We start from the raw sequence: 26,670 nt of genomic DNA, 5'->3' as shown, positions 1-26,670 counted from the left end.
TACTTCACCATGTCTTCAACCTGAGCCTGAGTCTCCAGAGGGTTCCTGTGTTGTGGAAGACATCCTGCCTCGTTCCTGTACTGAAGACATCGTGCCCCAGTGGCTCCAATGACTACAGACCGGTGGCATCATGAAGGCCCTGGCCAGACTTGTTCTAGAGCAGCTCTGGCCTATGGTTAGGCCACACTTAGACCCCCTCCAGTTCGCCTATCAGCCCCGACTAGGAGTTGAGGATGCCATCGTCTACCTGCTGAACCGTGTCTACACCCACCTGGACAAGCCAGCGAGCACTGTGAGGGTCATGTTTTCTGTCTGTCTGTTATCCTAGAATCCCCTACCATGGGAAATAACTTTGCCATATCTAATCTGTTCAGGCCTTTTAACATTTGGAATGTTTCTATGAGAACCCCTCTCATCCTCCTGAACTCCAGGGAATACAGCCCTAGAGCTGCCAGACATTCCTCATATGGTAACACTTTCATTCCTGGGATCATTTTCATGAAACTTCTCAGAACCCTCTCCAATGTCAGTCAGTATATTCTTTCTAAAATAAGGAGCCCAAAACTGCATACAATACTCCAAGTGTGGTCTCACAAGTGCCTTATAGAGCCTCAACATCACATCCCTGCTCTTATATTCTATAGCTCTAGAAATGAATGCCAACATTGCATTCGACTTCTTCACAACCGACTCAACCTGAAGGTTAACCTTTAGGGTATCCTGCACAAGGATTCCCAAAACACTTTACACCTCTGCATTTTGAATTCTTTCCCCATCTAAATAATAGTCTGCCCATTTATTTCTTCCACCAAAGTGCACGACCATACACTTTCCAACATTGTATTTCATTTGCCACTTCTTTTCCCATTCCCCTAAACTATCTAAGCCTCTCTGCAGGCTCTCTGTTTCCTCAACACCACCCACTCCTCCTCTTTGTATCATTGGCACATTTAGCCACAAATCCATTCATATCGTAGTCCAAATCATTAACATAATCTTAAAAAGCAGTGGCCCCAACACCGATCCCTGTGGAACTCCACTGGTAACTGGCAGTCAGCCAGAATAGGATCCCTTTATTCCCACACTCTGTTTTCTGCCAATCAGCTAATGCTCCACCCATGCTGGTAACTTCACTGTAATTCCATGGGCCCTTATCTTTCTAAGCAGCCTCACATGAAGCACCTTGTCAAAGGCCTTCTAAAAATCCAAGTACACCAAATTGACTGCATCTCCTTTGTCTATCCTGCTTGTAGTTTCCTCAAAAAATTGCAGTAGGTTAGTCAGGCAGGATTTTCCTTTCAGGTAATCATGTTGACTTTGGCCTATCTTGTCATATGTGCCTCCAGGTACTCCATAATCTCATCCCTAACAATCGATTCCAACAACTTCCCAACCATTGATGTCAGGCTAACAGGTCTATAGTTTCCTTTCTGCTGCCTCCCACCCTTCTTAAATAGCAGAGTAACATTTGCAATTTTCCACTCATCCAGTACAATGCCAGACTCATCGATTCTTGAAAGATCATTGTTAATGCCTCCACAATTTCTCTAGCTACTTCCTTCAGAACCCAAGGGTGACTTATCCAGGAGACTTATCCATCCATTAAGCTTCCTGAGCACCTTCTCAGTCGTAATTTTCACTGCACATACTTCACTTCCCTGACTCTTTTGAATGTCCAGTATATTGCAAATGTCTTTCACTGTGAAGACTAATGCAAAATACATGTTCAGTTCCTCTGCCATCTCTGCATCTCTCATTACAATATCTCCAGCATCATTTTCTACTGGTCCTATATCTACCCTCAACTCTCTTTTACCCTTTATATACTTAAAAAAGCTTTTAGTATCTTCTTTGATATTAGTTGCCAGCTTCCTTTCAAAATTTCAGTTTTTCCTTCCTAATGACATTCCTAGTTTATTTCTGCAAGTTTTTAAAAGCTTCCCAATTTTCTATCTTCTCACTAGCTTTGGCTTCCTTGTATGCCCTCTCTTTTGCTTTTACTTTGGCTCTGACTTCACTTGTCAGTCACAGTAGTGTCCTTCTTCCATTTGAAAATTTCTTCTTATTCGGAATGTATCTGTCTTGTACTTCCCTCATTTTTCACAGAAATTCCAGCCATTGCTACTCTGCTGCCTTTCGAGCTAGTGTCCCCTTCCAGTCAAACTTGGCCAGTTCCCCTCTCATGCCATTGTAATTTCCTTTATTCCACTGATGTACCAATACATTGGAATTTAGTTTCTCCTTCTCAAATTTCAAAGTGAACTCAATTGTATTGTGATCACTGTTCCCTAAGGGTTCCTTAACCTTAAGCTCTCTTATCACCCCCGGATCATTGCACAACACCCAATCTAGCACAGCTGATCCCTTAGTGGGCTCATCAACAAGCTGTTCTGAAAGGCCATCCCTTAGACATTCTACAAATTCTCTCTCTTGAGGTCCAGTACTGGCCTGGTTTTCCCAATCCATTTTCATGTTAAAATCCCCATTGATTGCCATGACATTGCCCTTCTGACACACCTTTTCTATCATTGCTGTAATCTGTAATCCACATCCTGGCTGCTGTTTGGAGGCCTGTACACAACTGCCATTAGGGTCCTTTTACCCTTGCCATTTCTTAACTCAACCCATAGAGACTCGACAACTTCTGATCCTATGTCATTCCTTTCTAATGATTTAATATTATTTCTTACACGAAGGGCCACACCACCCCCTCTGCCTATTAAACTATCTTTCTGATAAACTATATATCTTTGGACATTCAACTCCCAATGGCAACCATCCTTTAGCCAAGTTTCAGAGATGGCCACAAGGTCATACTTGTCAATCTGCAGCTGAATTTCAAGTTTGTCCACTTTATTTCTTATGCTGCGTATATTCACATACAACACTTCCAGTCCAGTTTCAATGAAATCCTCTCTCATTCTTCTAAACTCCAGTGACTACGGCCCAGAGCCACCAAACAAAACTCATACCTCAGCTTTTCATTCCAGGAATCATTCTCGTGAACCTTCTCTGGGCCTCCTCCAATAGCAGCATATCTTTTCTTAGATAAAGGGGTCTAAAGCTGCTCACAATAATCCAAGTGTGGTCTGACCAATACCCTATAAAAGATCGGCATTATATCCTTGCTTTTATATTCTAGTCCTCCCAAAATGTATGCTAATATTACATTTACCTTCCTTACTACCAACTTAACCTGCAGGTTAAACTTTAGGGAATCCTGCATGAGGACTCCCAAATCCCTTTGTATCACTGATTTTTGAATTTCCTCCACATTTAGAAAATAGATCTGTGCCTTTATTCCTTCTACTACAGTATATGACCATACACTTCTCTACCCTTTTTGCTATCAGCCCTATTTTTGTTGGCATTGATGCTTATTTGGTAACCTCCTGTGAAGTGCTACAATAAGGATCTAGCCAAATGGAAAAGGTTGATGTTGCTTTATAGAAGAATTTCTAGATCTCCACAGTCTTGGGTTAAAAAAAATGCTTCCTATTTTCCTTCTGAATATCCTACCTCTAACCTTGTCAAAGAGCAGGGAAAGAGGGTTTTCACCCAAGTCTGTGCTAAGTATATTGACCCTACACCAATCCCATATTCTTCTCCTCGTGTTCCTTCGACTCTCTCCAGATTCTCAACTACTCCCTAGGGGTAGCTTAGAGCGGGCAATTAAAATACCAACGCACATATCTTTGGGATGTAGGAGGAAATCTGACTACCTTTTTGGGGGTGGGGGAAGCCCACGGGGAGAACCTGCAAACACTGCTCAAACAGCACTGGGGGTCAGGAATGAATCTGAGATGTGAGGCGGCAGTTCTATCAGCTGGACCACCAAGTCACCCATACTGCCCCGGATTCTTCAAAATCATATCTGTCCATAAACGTCGACTGTTTATCCCTTTCCATCGATGCTGCCTGACCTGCTGAGATCCTTTAGCATTTTGTGCGTTGCCTTGGATTTCCAGCGTCTGCAGATTTCCTCCTAGGAGTAATCTTGTGAATTATTCCAACTAGAAAGGCAAAAGCAGCAGGCACACCGTCACCAGCAAATTACAAGCCCTGTGGAATTGAGGCTATATACATTACTTCCCCAATATTGGGTCTAGGTTCACAGAATTCATACAGTGTACAGCACAGAAATAGACTCTGGTCATTGTGACTAAGATGCTCCATCCAATCTAGTCCCATTTGCTAGTGTTAGGCCAATAACCTGCTAAACCTTTCCTATCAATGTATCTGTCCAAGTATCTTTTAAAGTTGTTATTGTACCTACCTGAATCATTTCCTCTGGCAGATCATCCCACATACACACCACCCTTTGTGTAAAATTAGTTGCATCTCATGATCCTAAAAAATCTTTCCCCTCTCAGCTTAAACCTCTGCCCCCTAGTTCTTGATTTCCCAACCTGGGGAAAAGGTTTGAGTGCATTCACCCTATCAGTGCCTATCATGATGTCTGTAAGATCAATGTTCAGTTCTCTACACTCCAAGGAATAAAGTCCTAAAATGTCCAACCTGTCTCTGTAACTCAGTCTGTCAAGTCCTGGTTTAACTATTTTAAGCCCTAAACCTTGCTATTTAATAGTAAATTGTAAACAATTTCAGCATTTCAAGATGACATGGTTACACCTTCTTAGGGACAGTGGACATTGGACAATAAATATTGACCTCACTCGTGCTACTCATACCCTGTTACTGTTTAAAAACACTTCAGTAAACCCACTTCTTAAAATGCCTTCATTTTCATATTTAGATGCTGCTCAACCCGCTGAGTACCTCCAGCTTGTGCTTTGTACTCCAGATTTCAGCATCTGCAGAATTTTTGTCTCTGAGAATATCACCATTTTCTGAAATCAAATAATTCTTAATACTCATGCACTCTTAGCCTTAAATTATATCACTAAAACCAATGAATTTCTTCAAATCCTTCTCCCACATTCTTCAGTTGGTGAGTCCTGCCCTTTATCTGTTTTATCCATCCTACAGTGCTCAGTATATTACTCAGCTTACCTTTTTTGTTTACTTTTGATGATTTAGATGAAAAACATGTGGAGTGATGTATTTGCTTTCAGCCTCAATGTTATAAGGTGCTTGGGGACACATATGCCGAGAATTTGGATCATGTAGCAGCACTTTTCACATAGTGACTTTCATGATCTGCAATTCTCATTACGTTGACAGCAAATCCCCAACATTCAGAGGGGTCCACCAGTGTGCAATATAAGTTAGGACAATGCTTTCATAATGCTCAATTGCATGTGCATGTCATGCATAGTTTTGTGGATTATATAAGCATAAATTTTCTACGCACTTTGAACTTGCTTCTACACTCCATAAGGGGTCCTAAGCCACAGCTGGGCAATTGACTTAATTGGTTCTCCTTTCTATCACAAACAATTACCCAACGCTACTCAGATTCTTCTTCAGCCAGCTCAAGGATCAACTCCCCAATACTCATTCACAGGTCTTCTAACCAGATCCAACCTCGCCTTCCTCACAACACACTCTTTCAATCACTGATCCTCTCTCTAGCCAATAATCATAATACTTGACTAACCCCACCCCATTGTTGATTGCATCTCACAACTCCACTAACCAACTCTCCTCTCGAGCCCTCTACTGATTGCCTTGATCCATGACCCCTCACCTCCCTCCCCGATGACCCACCTGAGCCAGTCCTGACCCAACTCCTCTACATCTTTCCCAATGGTGGAGCATATTAAGCAATTAACTTTACCTTCTGCACAAACTCTCAGGTGCTGACCCAGCACATGATGTCTGTTCAAACGGCCTTTACAGCTGCAAACCAGATTCCAGGTCACAGAAGCTGCTCTCTTGACAGATATGAGATATATTCTCTACTCTGAGATCAAAGATACCTGCAAGGTTAATGCATGAAGAAAATGAAAATAAGATCTTATGGAATTCTTTAACCAGCATTTGGTTTACAGCTCAGGGCATTGGACTTCAGAGTTCAATTCCAATGTCATTGTAAGGAGTCTGTACATTAACCCACTGGAATGCAAGAGTTTCCTCTAGGTGCTCCAGTTTCCTCCCACTGTCCAAAGATGCACCAATTGGTAGGTTAATTGGCCATTGTAAATTGCCCCATGATTAGGCTAGGGTTAAGTCAGGGGTTGCTAGGCAGTGCAGCTCAAAGGGCCAGAAGGGCCTATTCCTTGCTGAATCTCAATAAATAAATAGAATTTATTGACGCTCACCAACGTTTATAGATGCACCATGGAAAACATGCTATCTGAATACATCATGGCTTGATATGGCAACTGCTCTGCCTGTACCAGCAGAGAATTACAGAGAGCTGTGGACACAATTTAACACCTCACAAAAACCAGTGTCCCCTCCATGGACTCCGTCTAAGCATCCTGCTCCCTTGGTAAAGTAGCCAACATAATCAAAAATCCCAGCCATGTTGGACGTTCTCTCTCCTTCCCCCATTCTATCAGGCAAAAGATACAAAAGCCTGAAGCATGTACCACCTGGCTCAAAGAGAGCTAACAAGCTGCTATAAGACTACCGAATGGTCCATTTGTACAATAAGATGGACTATTGATCTTATAATCTGACTCAGCATGTACCTTATTGTCTGCCTGCATTTCAATTTCTCTGTCATTAAATCTATATTCTGCACTCTGTTATTGTTTTTCCTTTGTACTATCTCGATGTAAAAGTAATCTGTGTGGATGACATACAAAACGTGTACCTTAGTACATGTGACAATAATAAACCAATTTAGCAATTTAGAGTATTCTGGCAGCATAAGATTGGAGTAGTTTACAGCTCAGGAAATTAGGTGAGATACTTAGCCATGCAAGGACCAGAAAGGATGTGTGTGTGTGTGTGTGTGTGTGTGTGTGTGTGTGTGTGTGTGTGTGTGTGTGTGTGTGTGTGTGTGTGTGTGTGTGTGTGTGTGTGTGTGTGTGTGTGTGTGTGTGTGTGTGAGACAGAGAGAGAGATTGAGTCACACAGTGTCAAAACAGACCCTCAGCCTTTCATTTTCATGCTATCAAGTTCTATGCCTGGAAATTCCAGAACTCATCAAGATATTAGCTACATACAGTAGATGCTTATCTCAGAATCTGAATCAGAATTAGGTTTATTATCACCGGCATGTAATGTGAAACTTGTTAACTTAGTAGTAGCAGTTCAATGCAATACATAATCCAGCAGAGAGAGAAAAAAATAATAAATAAAATAAAACATAATAAATAAACAAGTAAATCAATCACATATATTGAATAGATTATTAAAGAAGGTGCAAAAACAGAAATATTGTATATTAAAAAAGTGAGGTAGTGTACATTAGTTCAATGTCCATTTAGGAATCGGATGGCGGGGGAGAAGAAGCTGTTCCTGAATCACTGAGTGTGTGCCTTCAGGCTTCCGTATCTCCTACTTCTAAGTACTAAATACTTCTTCAATGTTGTGAGTATCTGACTCCATCACCAACTCAAGTAGCGTATTCCAGATTCCAACCACCCACTGGGTTAAAAAAAAAAGTTCTACCTCAGATCGCTTCTAAACTGCTTACTTTTACCCTAAATCCTATACTGTGATTCAAGGCCGCCACCATCGTCCCCGTGCCAAAGGAGTCCTTGGTGTCCTGTTTCAACGATTACCTTCCCATTGTCTCACATCCATCATCATGAAGTGTTTTGAGAGGCACATAAAGATCCTGCTGCCCCCTTCACTGGACCCCTTGCAGTTCACTTACCGTCCCAACCGTTCAACAGACGATGCCATCGCCACCACCCTCCACCTGGCCTTCATCCACCTGGACAAAAAAGACACATTTGTTTGAATGGTGTTCATAGACTTCAGTTCAGCATTCAACACAATATTTCTTCAGCACCTCAAGTCAAGTCACTTTTATTGTCATTTCAACCATAACCACTGGTACAGTACATAGTAAAAATGAGACAACGTTTTTCAGGACCATGGTGTTACATGACACAGTACAAAAACTAGACTGAACTACGTAAAAAAAAAACACAGAGAAAGCTACACTGGACTACAGACCTACACAGGACTGCGTAAAGTGCACAAAACAGTGCAGGCATTACAATAAATAATAAACAGGCCAATAGGGCAAGGTGTCAGTCCAGGCTCTGGGTATTGAGGAGTCTGATAGCTTGAGGGAAGAAACTGTTACATAGTCTGGTCGTGAGAGCCCGAATGCTTTGGTGCCTTTTCCCAGATGGCAGAAGGGATAAGAGATTGTATGAGGGGTGCATGGGGTCCTTCATAATGCTGTTTCCTTTGCCAATGCAGCGTGTAGTGTAAATGTCCGTGATGGCAGGAAGAGAGACCCTGATGATCTTCTCAGCTGACCTCACTATCCGCTGCAGGGTCTTGCGATCCGAGATGGTGCAATTTCCGAACCAGGCAGTGATGCAGTTGCTCAGGATGCTCTCAATACAACCCCTGTAGAATGTGATGAGGATGGGGAGTGGGAGATGGACTTTCCTCAGCCTTCACAGAAAGTAGAGACGCTGCTGGACTTTCTTTGCTACGAAGCTGATGTTGAGGGACCAGGTGAGATTCTCTGCCAGGAGAACACCAAGAAATTTGGTGTTCTTAATGATCTCTACCGAGGAGCCGTCGATGTTCAGCGGTGGGTGTTCATTCTGTGCCCTCCAAAAGTCAACAACCTTCTCTTTTGTTGGAAAACACCTTACTGGAAAGCTGAAACTGCTGGGCCTGAACATTTCCTTCTGCACTGGATCCCAGACTTCCTGACTGGGAGACCTCAGTCAGTCCAGATCAGAAGCAGCATCTCCAACACCATCACACTGAGCACAGGGGACCCCCAGGACTGTGTGCTCAGTCCACTGCTGTTCACTCTGCTGACTGTGCTGCAATTCACAGCTCGAATCACATAATTAAGTTCGCCGATGACATGACCGTGGTAGGTCTCATCAGCAAGAACGACGAGTCAGCATACAGAGAGGAGGTACAGCGGCTAACAGACTGGTGCAGAGCCAACAACCTGTCTCTGAATGTGAGCAAAACAAAAGAGATGGTTGTTGACTTCAAGAGAGCATGGAGCAACCACTCTCCGCTGAACATTGACGGCTCCTCTGTTGAGATCGTTAAGAGCACCAAATTTCTTGGTGGTCACCTGGCAGAGTACCTCACCTGGTCCCTCAGCATCACCTCCATAGCAAAGAAAGCCCAGCAGCATCTCTACTTTCTGCGAAGGCTGAGGAAAGTCCATCTCCCACACCCCATCCTCATCACATTCTACAGAGGTTGTGTTGAGAGCATCCTGAGTACAGGCCCTTCAGCCCTCCATGTTGTGCAGAATGTTGTTTCCTTTTTACTATGTACTGTACTAGCAGTTTATGGTCGAAATGATGATAAACTTGACTTGACCTGACTCCAGTTCTAGACACTTCTGCTATGCTCATCTACCCTATATACACCCTCACCTATCACATGCGCGCGCGTGTGTGTAATGCAACATCCCTACCAACAACAACTCCCAGCATCATCTGTGCCATAGACACTCAAAATAGATGAGTAGTTGGGATGCTATTGTGAATACTGAGCCCCTATGTTCATGGTGGAATGACTGCACCATCTCACAGACTACACGCTTGCCTCATCATCCACCTCAGAATCTACAGAACCAAAGCAGAAGTAAGTCAGGCTCAACCCCAGGGGTCAGGTAGTGCAGCAGTTAGCGTAACACTATTCCAGTGCCAACAACCCCAGTTCTGTTCCACGCAGTCTGTAAGGAGTTAGTACGTTCTTCCCACATCTGCATGAGTTCCTCTAGGTGGCCAGTTCCCCCCGACGTTCCAAAGATGTACGGGTTAGTAGGGTAATTGGTCTTATGGGTGTAGCTGGGCAGTGAGAGCTCGTTGCACTGGAAGAGTCCGTTACTGTGCTAGATCTCTAAATAAATAAATATAGCATGCTGTCAGGCTGAAAAAGGTAATCCTAGAGTGCTGATCATTGTTAAAATATTTAACATTACTGTAATATGCAGTTTGATGGGTAAATTCAAAACATTTTTGAATCTTCATGCACTCTAAAATGCTGGTAAAATGATTGACAGAGGCCTGAGGCCAACTTATCTTACCTGAAGAAACCTTGAACCTTTCTCCACAACTTCTCATGGTTCATGGGCATAGGCTTAATGTGAGAAGTAAAAACTTAAAAGGGACCTGAGGGGCAATTTCTTTGCGCAAAGGGATAAGCTGCCAAAAAAGTGCTTGAAGCAAGTAATTGGTTATGTTTATGAGTATGTAGGGTTTAGATAGACTAAATGTGGGCAAACAGTGGGCCCTTTGGTCAGTCTGTTTCCACCTGTCCGCTCTATAACTTTAATTATTACTTATTTAATTTAAATATTTGATATACATATACATACTTACTGTAATTCTGGGTTTTTTCCCTATATTATCATGTTTGCATCGTACTGCTGCCGCAAAGTTGACATATCCGGGTGATATTAAACCTGATTCTGATAGGGTTATGATACTATAATATTTTTATAATATGTTATTCGGTTTAAAGGAAGGATATGAAACAAAAGTGCCTCTGCTGGTGAATGAGATAAAAATTCCCGTAAAGTTAAATAAGAGAAGCTTTGAGTTCTAGAATCAAAGTTTGGCATCCATAAAATCAATTTCTGCATATTTCTCAGCAAATTGTCGTTCACTAACTGGAGAAATCATGGACTAAAAGCAACGCTGATACTGAAATGCAGACGGACGTGCGGAGGGAGCCGGGGTGTAACTATGGTAACCAGAGGGCGGAAGTGTGTGGAGGGCAAAGGTGAAGCTGTCGGTGGGAGGTTGTCCCTTTCCAGCCCGATCGGTATGACCAGCGACTTCCGGCAGCGGGAGTCGGGCACCGAGGTGAGGGGGAGTCGGTGAGACGAGTCCGGGGGTGGGGTGGGGGTTTAGGGAGCCAGCGGAAAGGGTGAGGAGAGCCCGGCTGACGGGGGGGGGTGGGGGGAAGTGTCGGCGAGAGGTGCTGAGAGGGTGAGGAATAGGTGCTGGGGTGGTGAGAGAGGGGCGGCCACTGTTGTTTTGTTGAGGCAGGGTGGTGGAGTGAGTGGTGCGGTGCGGGGTGGGGTTAGAGGGTGGAGTTTACAGCGTGAAGTATTTCCACATCATTCTTCCCAAAGTACATTGCTCCATTTTTGGCATTCATCTCCCGCCCCCTTTGCTGTACTTATGCCGGTCGTTTCAGCTTGCTGAAAGGGCTACAGTTATTAATCCTTACCATTCAGCCACGTAGCAAAGTTTATACCGTTATAAACTTTTCCCAAAAACATCATAAACAAACACCTCCCAGTCAGAGAACCCATCCTCCACGTTTGCATCCTGTCACTAAACCTTGTTTTAAATCTGTTTCTATGTCCTTAATTTCAGGGCTTCGATCACCTAAAATTGTCAAATATTGTCTTGATCTCAAGGGCAATCTCTCTTATCTCACCTCTGCAATTTAATGTTTGGATAAATGCACGTGGTATTTTATTGTATATACACCTGCATTATCCAAACACAGGCTAAAGAGCAAAATTGCAAACCTTAGATAAAAGTGATTGACCTTGATGTTACGCTTTGTAACTCCAGAAATTAATTGAAAGAAAAACACAGGAACTGGGATACTTGCCCACTAAGTTTTTCTTTCCTTTTTCTTAGCAAGCTGCTCGCGTATGATGAGGTGGTGTAATGACGAATACGTCTTGCAAACAACCCATAATTAATTATGTACACAAAGACTGCTTAGTCAAATGATATATTTACAATATTATGCAAATATTACTGAACTTCATGGATCAAGGCAATATTTGACCAAATGTATGTCTTTAAAAATAAAGCTGAAATTGATGGTCATCAAAGGGATTACACAATTTTGACGAGAACCAGACCTTGTAACAAGGAAAATCATTAGAGTTGTTGGATGGTCAATCATCCCAGTTCAGGGACGTTAGTACTGGAGATTCTTAAGCTAAGGTCCTAGGCCCAAGCATGTTTAATTACCTCAATGACTGCCCTTCCATTAAGGACATCTGCTGATGATAATGTGTTGTTCAGCTTCATTCAAAAATCAGCAATTGAAGCAATCAATGTGTCTGCACGCGGCACGACCCAAACAATATCTAGGCGGGTAAGTTGCAAGTTCATCCCACAAAAACACCCTGGGTATTGACCATCTCTGGCAAAAGGGAGTCTATCCCTCTACATTGGATGATCAAAGATATTGGCAAGTCTCCTGCTATCAATGTCCTGGGAGACAACATTGACCGTTGTGCCCGCTCAGCCGGGGCAGCCACATACATACCGCAGGTTGGAGGCTCAATGACCTGTGGAGACTAATCAACCTGATACTGCATAGTTTCCATAATCCCTGAGGTACGCTGATGCCTGTCGATTACCTAAAAGGCAAAATTGTAATGTCACACTCTTGAACTACCCAGATGAGTGCAGTGCTTGAAATGTTAAATCGATGACTAGTCCACCATCCTAAGCATTCATTTCCTTTTTCAACAGTACATAATGGTTGCAGAATATATCATCCATGCAGTGAACCAGATATTCACCTTGAGCCCTAGACTATTCTCATAGCAACTCCGAGCATCAAGGCTGACAAGGTCTTCAGGATCTTCAAAGTCTGATTTATGATGTGCTGATTTTAATTGTCAAAATCTCCTGGATTTGGAGAAGGTTCCATTAGATTGGGAATTGTAATCCTAATTCCGATTGAAGTTAGGGAATCGGATGGATGTCGGCTCTGGCAGGGTTTGCAGGCCTTTACTTCCTACAAAGCAAAATCTAACATCCTGAATGGCTGTGATGCTTTGTTTCCAGATGAGCTCAACATGCTTCGAAAGGGAGAATAAAACAACACCTTTGCAAATCTCTGCAACATCTAGTAACCCTGTGATCCCTGTCTCAAAGGCTGATGTCAAAACATCTTTCAAGAAGGTGAACTCCTGCAAGGCATCAGGTTCTGATGATGTACCTGGTAGGGCATCAAAAACCTGTGCCAACCAATTGGCAGGTGTGTTCAAGGACATCTCTAATCTGCCACTGCTGCAGTCACTTCAAAAAGATAACAATCATACCAGTGCCCAAGAAGAGCAGGGCGAGTTGCCTCAGTGACTATCGCCCAGCGACATTCACATCTACTGTGATGAAGTGCTTTGAGAGGTTTGTTATGACCCACTGCAATTTGCCTATTACCACAGTAGGTCTACAGCAGATGCAGTCTCACTGTTTCTCCATTCAGCCTTGGATCACCTGGACAATAGTAAGATCTACATCGGGCTGTTGTTCAATACAATCATACCTTCAGTTCTAATCAACTAACTCCAAAACCTGTTACCTTCGTCTGCAACTGAATCCTTGACTTCCTTGCCAGGAGATCACAGCCTGTGCAGATCGGAAATAACATCTCTTCACTGATGATCAACACTGGCACACCTTAAGGATGCCCACTGCTCTACTCTCTTTATACCCATGATTGTGTGGCTAAACACAACTCAAATGCCATCTATAAATTTGCCGATGACATAACTATTGTTGGCAGAATTTCAGATGATAACGAGGAAGCATACAGGAGCAAGCTAGATCAGATGGTTGATCGGTGTTGTAACAACAACCAGGCACTCAACCAAGGAAATTATTGTGGACTTCTGGAAGGGAAAGTCAAGGGAACACATGCCAGTCCTCATCAAGGTATCAGCAGTGGAAAGAGTGAGCATTTTCAAGTTCTGGGATTTCAGCATCTCTGAAGATCTATGCTGGACTGAACATATTGATGCAATTACAAAGAAGATATGACAGCAGCTTTATTTCATTAGGAGTTCGAGGAGATTTAGTGTGTCACCACAGACTTGCAAATCGCTACAGGTGTACCGCGGAGAGCGTTCTAACTGGTCACATCACCATCTGGTGTGGAGGGGCCACTGCGCAGGAGTGGGAAAAGCTGCAGAAAGTTGTAAGCTCAGCCAGCTCCAACATGGGCACTAGCATCAAGGACACTTTCAAAAAACGATCCCTTAAAAAGGCAGCATTCATCATCAAGTAACCCCGTCACCCAGGACATGCCCTCATCTCATTGCTACCATCATGGAGGAGGTACAGGTACAGATGGCACACACTCAACATTTCAGGAACAGCTTCCCCACCCCACCCCCACCTCACTTCACCTCCACCATCTCAGATTTCTGAATGGACAGTGAGTCCATGAACACTGCCTCACTACTTTTCCTCTCTTTTTGCACTACTTATTTAATTTTTTATATACTTATTGTAATTATTATGTATTGCTGGCACAGACAACAAATTTCACAATGTTTACTGGTGATATTAATTTTGATTCTGATTATTCAGAAAGGAAATATGACTGAAAGCTAAGATAGGACATTCTGCAACCATTGTGTACTAATTGACTATCCAATGTAGGTGAATAGCTTAATACTTGTCATGAAAAAAGTATTATTAAAAACTTTTTATCATGGAACTTAGAAAAACTCTTTATAATTGGGTAAAATCAACATTCGTTTTTATTAAACTGAAGTCTTCTTTGACCAATTAATCGAAGTTTTTTAAACAAGTAACCTGTAGTCAATCAAAGGAAACCACTGAAAGAACAATACTCAAGATTTCCAAGCAGCATTTGATTGGGTATGGCATCAACGATTTTTGCAAAAGATTGAAAGCTTTTGATATAACAGGTTTAAAATCAAAACACTGAAATGCCCTAAATTAAATGCTGAAAGCACTCAGCTGAAAAGGGATCTTTCGGGGAAAACTGGAAAGTGAAAAAGTGTGAATGTCTCGAGTCATAGAACTTCCATCTAATCTATATAAAAAAATAAGATAAATTACACACAGTGGGCACTTTATGAGGTATACCTGTGGCTGTTCCCATTAATAATAAGTATACAACTTTAGATACTCTTGAGGGGGATGACCTACCGGGGGGAGCCACAGTCTCTGGCACTGAGTCTGGAGCTGTGGCTCAGGGGGGCAGAGAGGTGAAGAGGACTGCAATGTTGCTAGGAGATTACTTAATCAGAGGAACAGAGACAAGGTTCTGTGAGTGCGATGGAGACATCCAGAGAGTATGTTGCCTCCCTGGGTGTCAGGATATGGGATGTTTCACATCAGGTCCATGGCATTCTCGAGCAAGGATGAGCAGCCAGAAGTCTTGGTGCATATTGGCACCAACGACATAGGTAGACAAGATGAGGTGGTCCTGAAGAGAAATTTTAGGGAGGTAGGTAGAAAGCTGAGAAACAGGACTCCAGGATAGTAATCTAGGGATTGCTACCTGTGCCAAATGTCGGTGAGGATAAGAATAGGCAGATGAATATGTGGCTGAGGAAATGATGCAGGGGGCAGGGGTTCAGATTTGTGGATCATTGGAGGGACATGTTCAACACAACTTTGTGGGCCAAAGGGCCTGTATTGTGCTGTAGGTTTTCTATGTTAATTGAGGGAGTGATTGGGACTCTAGCAGCTTTCTTTTCTCCATTGGCTGGTGCTTTTCAAATCTGCTCTTGTCTCCACTGGCCAGCTAACCTAACTCCGCAATCTTCACCTTGTTGCAGTTCTTGGAAACCACAAAATTAATCCCTGCCTTTTACCACAATGCTTCCAACTTATCATCTAGTGATGCTTGTATAATTTTTACCCTACTCTATTGAGTTAGAATCCTTGCAGCAAAATTCTTCGTTAAATTTGGATTACTGTTTACAACATCTATGATGTGGCAAGTAAAATAACTAAGAATGTGTACTATGAACCAAGCGGCAGTCCACAAAGTATGAAATCATTGCACAAAAATATCACTGAGAAAATATGTGCATGTTGATTAGGCCTCCAGAAGACTGGTAACTGAAGTATAGTTTTGCTTTTAACACAGCTCAGCACATCATGGAAACCAGCCTCCCCTCTATGGATTCAAACCATATTTCTAGCTGCCTCAGTAAGCAGCCAGCATAATCAAATTACCCACCTGCTCCTGACATTCTCTGTCTTACCCCCTCCCCACATTGGGCAGAAGATTCAAAGCCTGAAAGCATTTACCATCAAACTTAAGGACAGCTTCTATCCCACTGTAATCACACTCTTGAATGATGGACTTTAAGCCTCACAATCTATCTCATTATGATCTTGTACTTTATCATTTACCTGCACTGCACTTTTTCAGTAGCTTTAACAATTTTTTCTGCAATGCTTTTTTACCTAAACATACTGTGTGATGATTTGATCTCTATGATGAATTTGCAAGACAAGCTTTTCACTGTACATCTGATAATAATAAACCAATACCAATACTAACCCGCTCATTTTATGAGCGGATGGAGTCCTATCTTAGTCAAAAGGAGTATAAAACTTATGTAGGTTAGGACAGCGATAAGCTCCTCCTGTAGGATGTGGAAGAATGGGGACATTCCAAAGTTCCTAGTGACTACACGTGGAGGAAGTCTACAGGACCACTTCATAGTGGATCATGTAGGTCAGTTGGAACTGCAGATTTCCTCACTGTAGAGAATGCAGTTGACGGTACATTTAGTGAGTTAGTCACGACTGACTAGTTCATTAACTGTACTGTCAACGACAAAATAGAGATGAAGAAAAGCCAGAGTGGGTAGATAGTCAGGAGTCCCCTGTGGTCATTTCCCTGACTGACAAGTAGACCAAGTTGGATACTTTGGCAGGGGGGGAGTGGGAAATGTTGCGGTTGGGGGTGTATCTGCTGCTGCATTTAAAAGTGAATCCATATTTGTACAAAATTAAACAATTGCTTAATTGAAAGAATGTAGAATAAACAAACATGCAACTTGAATCCTGACTATATTTAGTGTAATGAAGGACTTTTACCTACCTTATACAATCATACAGTTTTGATCAGGACCAGGGAGGAAAGTTGTTGTAGCAGAGATTAATGTGAAATTTGGTAATTAGACACTTGTGAATTACTGAAAAATGTATTTTTAATCTTTTGATAGCTGCTTGCTCGACTCAAAGGGAGAAGTTCTGTGAAGCATCTTGAGCCACGGCTTTTTACCAGGGAAGGGTTGCTGAATCATGGTAAGAAACCACAAATGAACAAAGAGGTTGGGAAGAGTCATGTTACCAAATTCATCCCACTTATTTTCTTGCTTAAAGTTTTCTTCCAATTGTACACTCAGACCCTGCTTAACACTGAGGATGCATTCCTTGGAGGTGGGGCGCTATATAAATCACCGCTGTGCAGGGTTATTATATCATTACATAAATGGACATGTGTGCCTAAGATCTATGATATATAATTTTATGTATACACAGTAATTCGTGGAGTAACAGACACACAAATAGGCCAAACCTGTACATCAGTGGAGCAGCAGCAATAGAGGGAAGAAAGTGGGTGGTGATTACATCTTAGAAGAGGGACCAGGTCCTCCTCCAACCTTGGCTTCTTCTTCAAGTAGGCCTCGATTTGACTGCCTTTTCTTAAGTTTCCTCTCATAAAGCAGTTCTCAGTAGCAGGAAATCATGTCGCAAACACCTCTCTGCCTTATTGCTTTGCTCCCATTTTTTAATAATTGTTCTAATCGTTCATATAGCCAATTTCATAGAGGTGCCTACATCAACCTGATGCTCACCAGCTTCTAAATGCCATATCACATGTGGTTCGCATTCAGAGTAATGCTTTTCCTAGACATTATTGATGAGTTACCCTCACTGAAGTTTCAGGCCGTTTTCCAGACATTATTGGTGAAAGAAAATGGTCTAAGTTGACGAGGGAGCAAGAACATTTATACACATGGGGGAGGAAGAGCGTGAACTAATGTGATTGGCTCAGAGTGTATGTAAAGCACTCTCATTGGCTGATTGAATGTTTACTGTAATGGTGGCTGCTCTTGAAAAGTTTCAAGTGTTGTTTAGATTAAATTTTTGCCATTTTTAAAATTTCAATGTAGCCCCCTGACACGCTTCAGGCTCGCTCAGCTCGCTTCCGTCTAGGCTAGGGGGAGCAGCCTTCGGCCCCGCCAAACCGGGTAGTCAGCTTGTGTGGATGCTGTGTAATGTCCCCATCTTGCCAAACAACTGACAGTACACCATTTGCGATTAAATGATTACACTTTATAGATCTTACTAGAACTAAGCGACTAATAATGATAAAATATATATGAAGGAAAGTAAAATAAAGAAAAGGCAACAAAACTTATCAAAGTCCAAACCACTTCATGCACAACCGTTGGAGCTCAATGAACAAAGTCTTCTGGCCACCATTCGATCCCCTCAGACCTCCTCGACTCGCAGCTCAGGACCACCCAAAGTGATCGACCAAGCACTCCCAGCATGTCTGTCTTTGTCTCCTCTCCTCACCGAAAATCCTGACCTCGGACCCCCACTCAGGGTCCCTTCCGTCGCCCAGCTTACAGCATCACGTCCTCGCTCTCTCACCCTCCCCAAAATGCCCGCCAACAATAGTTTACAGACCCAGAAGAGAGAATAACATTAATCCCAATTGGTTAACAAATGAATACAATTTCCATTATCAGCGACTCTAAACCCAAACAAGCTGCGAGAGAAAGCACTTATCATAACAAAGAAGCATTCCTACTTTTAACAAAACAAAAAAGTCATTTTGATTAATATACGCAGTAACAAAGAAAAATAAGAAACCCCCTTACACCAATAACAAACTCCCCTACATCAATAAATAATTGAATAACCACTTTGTAACAAGTCTGCGCTATGCAGGGTCTGAGTATTTTCTATTCATGGAAGTTAGTGACTGCCCATTACACTGCTGGCATCGTAGGTCCTTCATCTCTGGTGGTGCTCAGGGTTTCCTTCATCACGTCAGTAGCTTCCTCTTGCGTGACTGACAATAGTGAAAACCGAGTTCCTGGTGGTGACTCAGGAATAGCATCATACTCAGATGTAGGAGGAACCTTCACTGCTGTTGTGCAACAGTTTAGTGTTACCAGTTAGAGTTGTTAGCGCTGAGCTGAACATGGAGGACTGGTGGACCACTCTTAGTCTGGCCTCCACCCTTTGACCTGTTTGGCATAGGTGGCCCTAACAAGAGCCAAAGCCTAAAACCCTGACTCCAGCCAACATAGTTCTCCAGGTCATTGAGGCATGCAAGCCTCCAGACCCTACAACAAGGTTGTGGTCCTCTTGGAGGTCTGTTCCAGGAAAGCATGTGTCTTTTGACTGAAAGCTGACCTTCCCCTTCATTGTGACTAATTATGTCAAATTATGAGACGAATTGATTTTCATCTCTCGTGATGAAACTCCAAAATAATAGCCTTTATGGAGAGCTTCCTGAATGGGTCATGATTGAGAAGATGTTTGCATTGGTTAAACTAGGCAAAATTTTGCAAATGTAATGACAGTGGAACTGGCAGTTTTCTCACTTAACTGACCATTTTGGGATCTCTTCTTTTGGGGATTTTGGGAAAATTCCTGTCGGTATTTCAGTGGAATAAAGGAAATTACAATGGATTAGCGGGGAACTGACCGAAGTTGACTGGAAAGGGACATTTGCAGGCAGGACAGTAGAGCAGCAATGGCTGGAGTTTCTGCAAAAAATGAGGGAAGTGCAAGGCAGATATATTCCAAATAAGAAGAAATTTTCAAAGGGAAGAAGGACACTACCATGGCTGACAAGTGAAGTCGGAGCCAAAGTAAAAGCAAAAGAGGGGGCATACAAGGAAGCCAAAGCTAGTGGGAAGATGGAGGATTGGGGAGCTTTTAAAAACTTGCAGATGGAAACTAAGAAGGTCACTCAGAAGGAAAAGATGAATTAAGATGAATTATGAGAGGAAGCTGGTGACTAATTACTAAAAGGTTTTTTAAGTATATAAAGGGTGAAAGAGAGTCGAGGGTAGATATAGGACTAATGCTGAATGACGCTGGAGATACTGTAATGAAAGATGCAGAGATAGCAGAGAAACTGAATGCATATTTTGCATTAGTCTTCACAGTGGAAAGCGTCTGCAGTATACCGAACATTCAAGAGTATCAGGGAAGTGAGGTTTGTCCGGTGAAAATTACGACTAAGAAAGTGCTCAGGAAGCTTAGTGGTTTGAGGTTGGATAAATCTCCTGGACCTGATGGAATGTACCTTCGGGTTCTGAAGGAAGTCACTGGATAGATTGCAGAGGCGTTAATGATGATCTTTCAAGAATCGATAGATTCTGGCATTGTACCGGGTGACTGGAAAATTGCAAATGTTACTTTGCTATTTAAGAAGGGTGGGAGGCAGCAGAAAGGAAACTATAGACCTGTTAGCCTGACATCAATGGTTGGGAAGTTGTTAGAATCAGTTGTTAGGGATGAGATTACGGAGTACCTGGAGGCACATGATAAGATAGGCCAAAGCCAGCCAGCATGGTTTCCTGAAAGGAAAATCCTGCCCAACAAACCTACTGCAATTCTTTGAGAAAATTCCAAGCAGGGTAGACAAAGGAGATGCAGTAGACGTGGTTTTCAGAAGGCCTTTGACAATGTGTCGCAAACAAACTAGGAGCCCATGGAATTACAGTGAAGTTACTAGCGTGGGTGGAGCATGGGCTGGTCAGCAGAAAACAGAGAATGGGAATAAAGGGATCCTATTCTGGCTGGCTGCCAGTTACCAGTGGAGTTCCACGTGGGTCGGTGTTGGGACCACTGCTTTTTACGATATATGTCAATGATTTGTACTACAGTATTAAGGGATTTGTGGCTAAATTTGCCGATGATACAAAGATAAGTGGAGGAGCGGGTAGTGTTCAGGAAACAGTGAGCCAACAAGGAGATTTAGATAGCTTAGGGGAATGGGCAAAGAAGTGGCAAATGAAATACAATGGTGGAGAGTGTATGGTCATGCTCTTTGGTGGAAGAAATAAATAGGCGGACTATTATTTAGATGGGGAGAGAATTTAAAATGCAGAGATGCAAAAGGACTTGTGCAAGGTACCCTAAAGGTTAACCTCCAGGTTGAGTCGGTTGTGAAGAAGTCGAATGCAATGTTGGCATTCATTTCTAGAGCTATAGAATATAAGAGCAGGGCTGTGATGTTGAAGCTCTGTAAGGCACTTGTGAGACTGCACTTGGAGTATTGTGTGCAGTTTTGCCTTCCTTATTTTAGAAAGGATATACTGACATTGGAGAGGGTTCAGAGAAGATTCACGAGAATAATTCCAGGAATTAAGGGGTTACCGTTTGAGGAATATCTGGCAGCTCTTGGGCTATATTCCCTGGAGTTCAGGAGAATGAGGGGGTATCTCATAGAAACATTCTGAATGTTAAAAGACCTGAACAGATTAGATATGGCAAAGTTATTTCCCATGGTAGAGGAGTCTAGGACAAGAGGGCACAACTTCAGAATTGAAGGATGTCCATTTAGAACTGAGATGCAGAGAAATTACTTCAGTCAGTGAATGGTAAATCTGTGGAATTTGTTGCCACAAGTGGCTGTGGAGGCCAAGTCATTGAGTGTATTTAAGGCAGAGATAGATAGTTTCTTGTTTAGCGAGGGCATCAAAGAATTGAAAGCAAGGGAGTGTGGATGACTGGACGAAGTGGATCAGCCCATGATTGAATGGTGGAGCAGGATTGGTCAACGGCAGACGCAATCTCAATGGCTCTTAACATGGCTTTAGACCACTTGGACAACACGAACACCTACATCAGGATGCTGTTCAGCGACTATAGCACAGCATTTGATACCATCACTCCCACAATCCTGCAGGATCATTCACCACCCAGGATATGCTTTTTTCTCACTGCTACCATCAGGAAGAACGTATAGGAACCTCAGGACTCACACCACCATGTTCAGGAACAGTTATTACACCTCAACCATCAGACTCTTGAACCAAAGGGGATAACTTCACTCAACCTCACTTGCCCCGTCACTGAAATGTTCCCGCAACAGATGGACTCGTCTTTGTAGAGATAGTGGTAGAGGCAGATATGTTGGGGATAGTTAAGAGATTCTTGTACAGGCATATGAACAAAAGAAAATGGAGTGCTATGTGAGAGGGGACGGTTAGATTGATCTTGGAGTTGACACTGTTTTATGTTCTAGGCTATCAGTGAGGTTTTAATGGTATATTTGCTCATAGTTATTCTTTAGCAAACTCTGGCTCTAGTAATAAAGCTGATTTTATATATGAGAATAATATTTCCTTCTGAATATTTCAAAATGCAGAAGGTTTAAATATAATAGAATTTTAAATTTATACTGTATTTAAATTTAAGTTGTTTTATAATTATCACATGTACCAAGATACAGTGAAAAACTTCTACAGATCCACACAGATTATTTCATTGCAATGGTGCATTGACATAATACAACGTAAAACAACAGAATGCAGAATCAAGTGCGATACTCACAGAGGAAGTGCAGTGCAGGCAGACAGATGGGGAAAATTGCGAGGTCAATTGTGTACATGGAGCTCAGAAAAATAGACAGCAATGGGTAACCCTAGGTAATTTCTAAGCTAAGGACATGTTCAGCACAGCTTTGTGGGCAGAAGGGCCTGTATTGTGCTGTAGGTTTTCTGTTTCTATGTTTAGGAGTCCATTTGATCATACAAATTATGTTGGCTTCTTTACCGAGGCAATGAGAAGTGTAGGTGGAGTCCATGGAAGGGAAGCTAATTTCCTTGATGTGCCAAGCCATTTCTGCAAATTGCTGCCGTTTCTTATGATCGCTGGCAGAGCTGTGGCTGTACCAAGTTGTCATGCAACTGGATATGATGCTTTCTATTGTGCTTCAATAAAAATTGATGAGGGTCAAAAGGGATATGCCAAATTTCTTTAGTCTCCTGAGGAAGTAGAGGTACTGGTAAACTTTCCTGCCCATAGTATCGATGTTTTTGGACCAGAAAAAAAACTATTGGTGATATTCAGTCCTTGGAATCAAAGCCCTCAACCCTCTTAATCCCAGCACCATTTAAATAAATAGGAGCGTGTGCACAGTTCCCCCTTTCCTGAACTTTGTTTTTATTGACTGTGAGGAAATGGTTATTGTCATGTCATTAGATTCTCTATCTTCATGTATTCCAACTATTAAAGTTCAAAGTAAATTTATTATCAAAGTACATGAATGTCACCATATACAGCCCTGAGATTCATTTTCTTGCTGGCATACTCAATGAATCCATAAACGAGTAATAACCATAAAAGAATCAATGAAAGACTGCACCAACTTGGGCAATCCAACCAATGTGCAAAAGACAACAAACTGTGCTAGTACAAAAAGAACAAATTAATTGATTGATTGATAGATAAATAAATAAGCAAGCAATAACTATCAAGAACATGAGAAGAAGATTCTTTGAAATTGTGTCCATAGGTTGTGGGAACATTTCAATGATGGGGCAAGTGAAGTTGAGTGAACTTTGGTTCAAGAGCCTGGTGGTTGATTTGTTCCTGAATTTGGTGGTGTGAGTCCTGAGGCTCGTGTACCTTCTTCCTGACAGCAGCAGTGAGAAGAGAGCAAGGCCTGGGTGTTGGGGGTCTGATGGTGGATGCTGCTTTCCTGCAACAATAATTTATGTAGGTATGCTCAGTGGTGGGGGAGGACTTTACCCATCAGGTACGGGGCCATATCCACTACTTTTTGTAGGATCTAACGTTCAAGGGCATTGGTGTTTCTATACCAGGCTGTGATGCAGCCAGTCAGTGTACTTCCTACTACCCAATATAGAAGTTTTAGCTGTTGCGCCACATCTTCGCAAGCACTTAAGGAAGTAGAGGTATTGTTGTGCTTTCTTCAAAATTGCAATTAGAACCCCAGGACAGGTCCTCTGAAGTAAAAACACCGAGGCATTTAAAGTTGCTGACCCTCTGCACTGCTGATCCTCTGATGAGGACTGGCTCATGAACCTCTGGTCATGACTAGATTGAACTCCTGCCTCACCAAGGACCTGGACCCATTGCAATTTGCTTGTCGCCACAATTGGTCAACGACAGACGCAATCTCAGTGGCTCTTAACATGGCTTTAGACCACCTGGACAACACGAACACCTACATGAGGTTGCTGTTCATCGACTATAGCACAGCATTTAATACCACCATTCCCACAATCCTGATTGAGAAATTACAGAATCTGGGCCTCTGTACCTCCCTCTGCAATTGGATCCTTGATTTCCTAACCAGAAGACCACAGTCTATGTGGATTGGTAATAACGTATCCTCCTCGCTGATGGTCAACAGTGGCACACCTCAGGTGTGTGCTTAACCCTCCGCTCTACTCTTTATTTACAGATGACTGTGTGGCTAGGCATATTGTAGCTCAAATAACATCTATAAATTTGCTGATGATACAACCAGTGTTGGTAGAATCTCAGGTGGTGACGAGAGGGTGTACAGGAGTGAGATATGCCAACCAGTGAGTGATGCCGCTGCAACGACCTGGCACTCAATGTCAGTAAGGCAAAAGAGCTGATTGTGGACTTCAGGAAGGATAAGAGGAAAGAACACATACCAATCTTCACAGTGGATCAGAAGTGGAGAGAGTGTGCAGCTTCAAGTTCCTAGGTGTCAAGATCTGTGAGGATCTAACCTTGTCCCCACATATCAATGTAGTCATAAAGAAGGCAAGACAGCGGCTATACTTTATTAGGAGTTTGAAGAGCTTTGGCATGTTAACAAATACACTCAAAAACCTCTATAGTTGTACCATGGAGAGCATTCTGACAGGCTGCATCAGTGTCTGGTATGGAGGGGCTACTGCACAGGACCAAAAGAAGCTGCAGAAGGTTGTATATCTAGTCAGCTCAATCTTGGGTACTAACCTACAAAGTACCCAGGACATCTTTAGGGAGCTGTGTCTCAGAAAGTCAGCTTCCATTATTAAGAACCTCCAGCACCCAGGGCATACCCTTTTCTCACTGTTACCATCAGGTAGGAGATACAGAAGCCTGAAGGCACACCCTCAGCAATTCAGGAACAGCTCCTTCCGCTCTGCCATCCAATTCCTAAATGGACATTGAATCTTTGGACACTACCTCACTTCTTTTACTATACAGTATTTCTGTTTTTGCAAGTTTTTAAATCTATTCGATATACGTAATTGATTTACTTGTTTATTATTTTTTTCTTTTTTCTCTGCTAGATTATGAATTGCATTGAACTGCTGCTGCGAAGTTAACAAATTTCACATCACATGCCGGTGATAATAAACCTGATTCTGGTTCTGATTCTTCTCCTGGTCAATAATCAATAATCAGTTCCTGGGTCTTGCTGATATTGAGTGATAGGTTGTTGTTATAGCACCACAGCCAGATTTTCAATCTCCCCCCCCCCCCCCCCGCAATACGCTAATTTGACATTACCTTTGATTCGGCCGATGACAGTGGGGTCATCAGCAAACTTGATTGATTGAGGTTCAGTGGTTCAGTTTAATATCGGACAATGTATACAGCAGACATCAATGAAACAGAAAAAAAAAACAAAAAAATCAGTGCCCCCTCGGCCCACTTGCTCCCATCAACCCACACCAGCCTCCATCCAGCCCACTACAGTAGTGTCATCTGCAATCCTGTAGATGTAGTTAAGGCAGAATCTGGCCGCACAGTTGTGTGTGTAAAAAATAGAATGGGGGATGAGGACACAGTAGTACTCATGGCAGAGGTGTTGCAGCTTATCCTTACTGATTACAGTCTGTTGGCCAGAAAGTCAAAGGTCCAGTTGCAAAGGGAGGTCCTGAGTCCCAAATCTCGGAGCTTGGAGATGAGTTTTCTTAGAGTTATAGTACTGAAGGCAGAGCAGTAGTCAATAAATAGGAGTTTAACATTGGTGTCTTTACTGTCCAGATGCTCCAGAGATGAGACCTGCCACAGACCAGTTTCGTCAGTGGTCAAATAGCAGTGAGTCACAGTTAACATGGAGTCTGCAGTTAATGTGTGCCATGACTAGCCTTTTGAAGCAATTCATGATGGTAGATGTCAGAGCCACTGGGTAGTAGTCATTAAGATATTTTACCTTGATTTTCTTACTGGTATGATAGTGATTTTTTTCTTAGGAACTTAATTAAGCCATTGGACTTATCGAGTCTGCTCCATCATTCTATCATGCATGGCTTATTTGTCATTCCTCTCAACCTAATGGAATTCCTAAAGCAGATGAGTTTTACTCAGAATGAAGGAGGGGGAGCTTAAAATGCCTGCAAGTACCCCCACCAGCTGATTTGTGCAAGATTTATAAACATGGCCAGGGAAAACTTTCTCAGCCAGATGCTTTCTGTGGGTTCACTCTTTCTACAAATCTGTTCTTATGTTTGCAATGGTGACTGTTGAGGCATTAAACTGTTCAGTATTTTAGCTTCTGTAGCTATAAAAATTGTTGCAGTACAGTGTATAGGATAAAACTTGCTCATTTTTTGGTTCTGTTTTTCTGTGTCATAATTCTTTAGGGCAGTTGACTCCTCAGCCAGTTTGACGACATTACTGTGCTATGCATCAACAATTTTATTGAACATGACTCTTGCAAAAATCAAAATTGGAAAATGGAAAGTTTTGTGCTGCAGAGATTGCTAGATCTCCACACGCACTGTAATTCAATGGCAACGTTGGGTGCTATTGCTTCACCATTTCTGTTTGCATTATGCCCCTGTACTCACAAAGATGGGAATGGTCTTGGGGTAAGAGGGGTGGGCATGGATGACTGAGTCAGGATGGGTAG

At 42.5% G+C, this 26,670-nt stretch overlaps 1 protein-coding gene and 1 long non-coding RNA gene across 5 annotated transcripts in view; one reads left to right on the top strand and one right to left on the bottom strand.

Annotated features, from left to right (window-relative positions):
* The window catches only part of LOC132395355 (uncharacterized), a 67,566-nt gene extending 57,062 nt beyond the window's left edge, over window positions 1-10,504 (bottom strand). Inside the window, exons 1-2 of the long non-coding RNA XR_009512582.1 lie at window positions 10,109-10,504; window positions 7,736-7,795 (exon numbers count right to left, since the gene is read on the bottom strand). This is a non-coding gene — a long non-coding RNA (uncharacterized LOC132395355). The remainder of the gene's footprint in view (window positions 1-7,735; window positions 7,796-10,108) is intronic.
* Window positions 10,505-10,666: 162 nt separating this feature from the next.
* The window catches only part of xrcc2 (X-ray repair complementing defective repair in Chinese hamster cells 2), a 40,260-nt gene continuing 24,256 nt past the window's right edge, over window positions 10,667-26,670 (top strand). The window contains exons 1-3 of one of the 4 annotated variants that reach the window (XM_059971850.1): window positions 10,796-10,889; window positions 12,852-14,123; window positions 17,006-17,087. In XM_059971850.1, coding sequence (XP_059827833.1) covers window positions 14,115-14,123; window positions 17,006-17,087 — 91 coding nt within the window. In that variant the 5' untranslated portion in view covers window positions 10,796-10,889; window positions 12,852-14,114. Of the gene's footprint in view, window positions 10,890-12,012; window positions 12,151-12,851; window positions 14,130-17,005; window positions 17,088-26,670 lie in introns of those variants that run through there. The other 3 variants (XM_059971849.1, XM_059971848.1, XM_059971847.1) reach the window with 3 other exon arrangements.

This window comes from Hypanus sabinus, chromosome 6, assembly GCF_030144855.1.
Source record: "Hypanus sabinus isolate sHypSab1 chromosome 6, sHypSab1.hap1, whole genome shotgun sequence".
Taxonomy (NCBI): domain Eukaryota; kingdom Metazoa; phylum Chordata; class Chondrichthyes; order Myliobatiformes; family Dasyatidae; genus Hypanus; species Hypanus sabinus.
The sequence above is the reverse complement of the archived record's forward strand: the minus strand, read 5'-3'. Positions and strand labels throughout refer to the sequence as shown.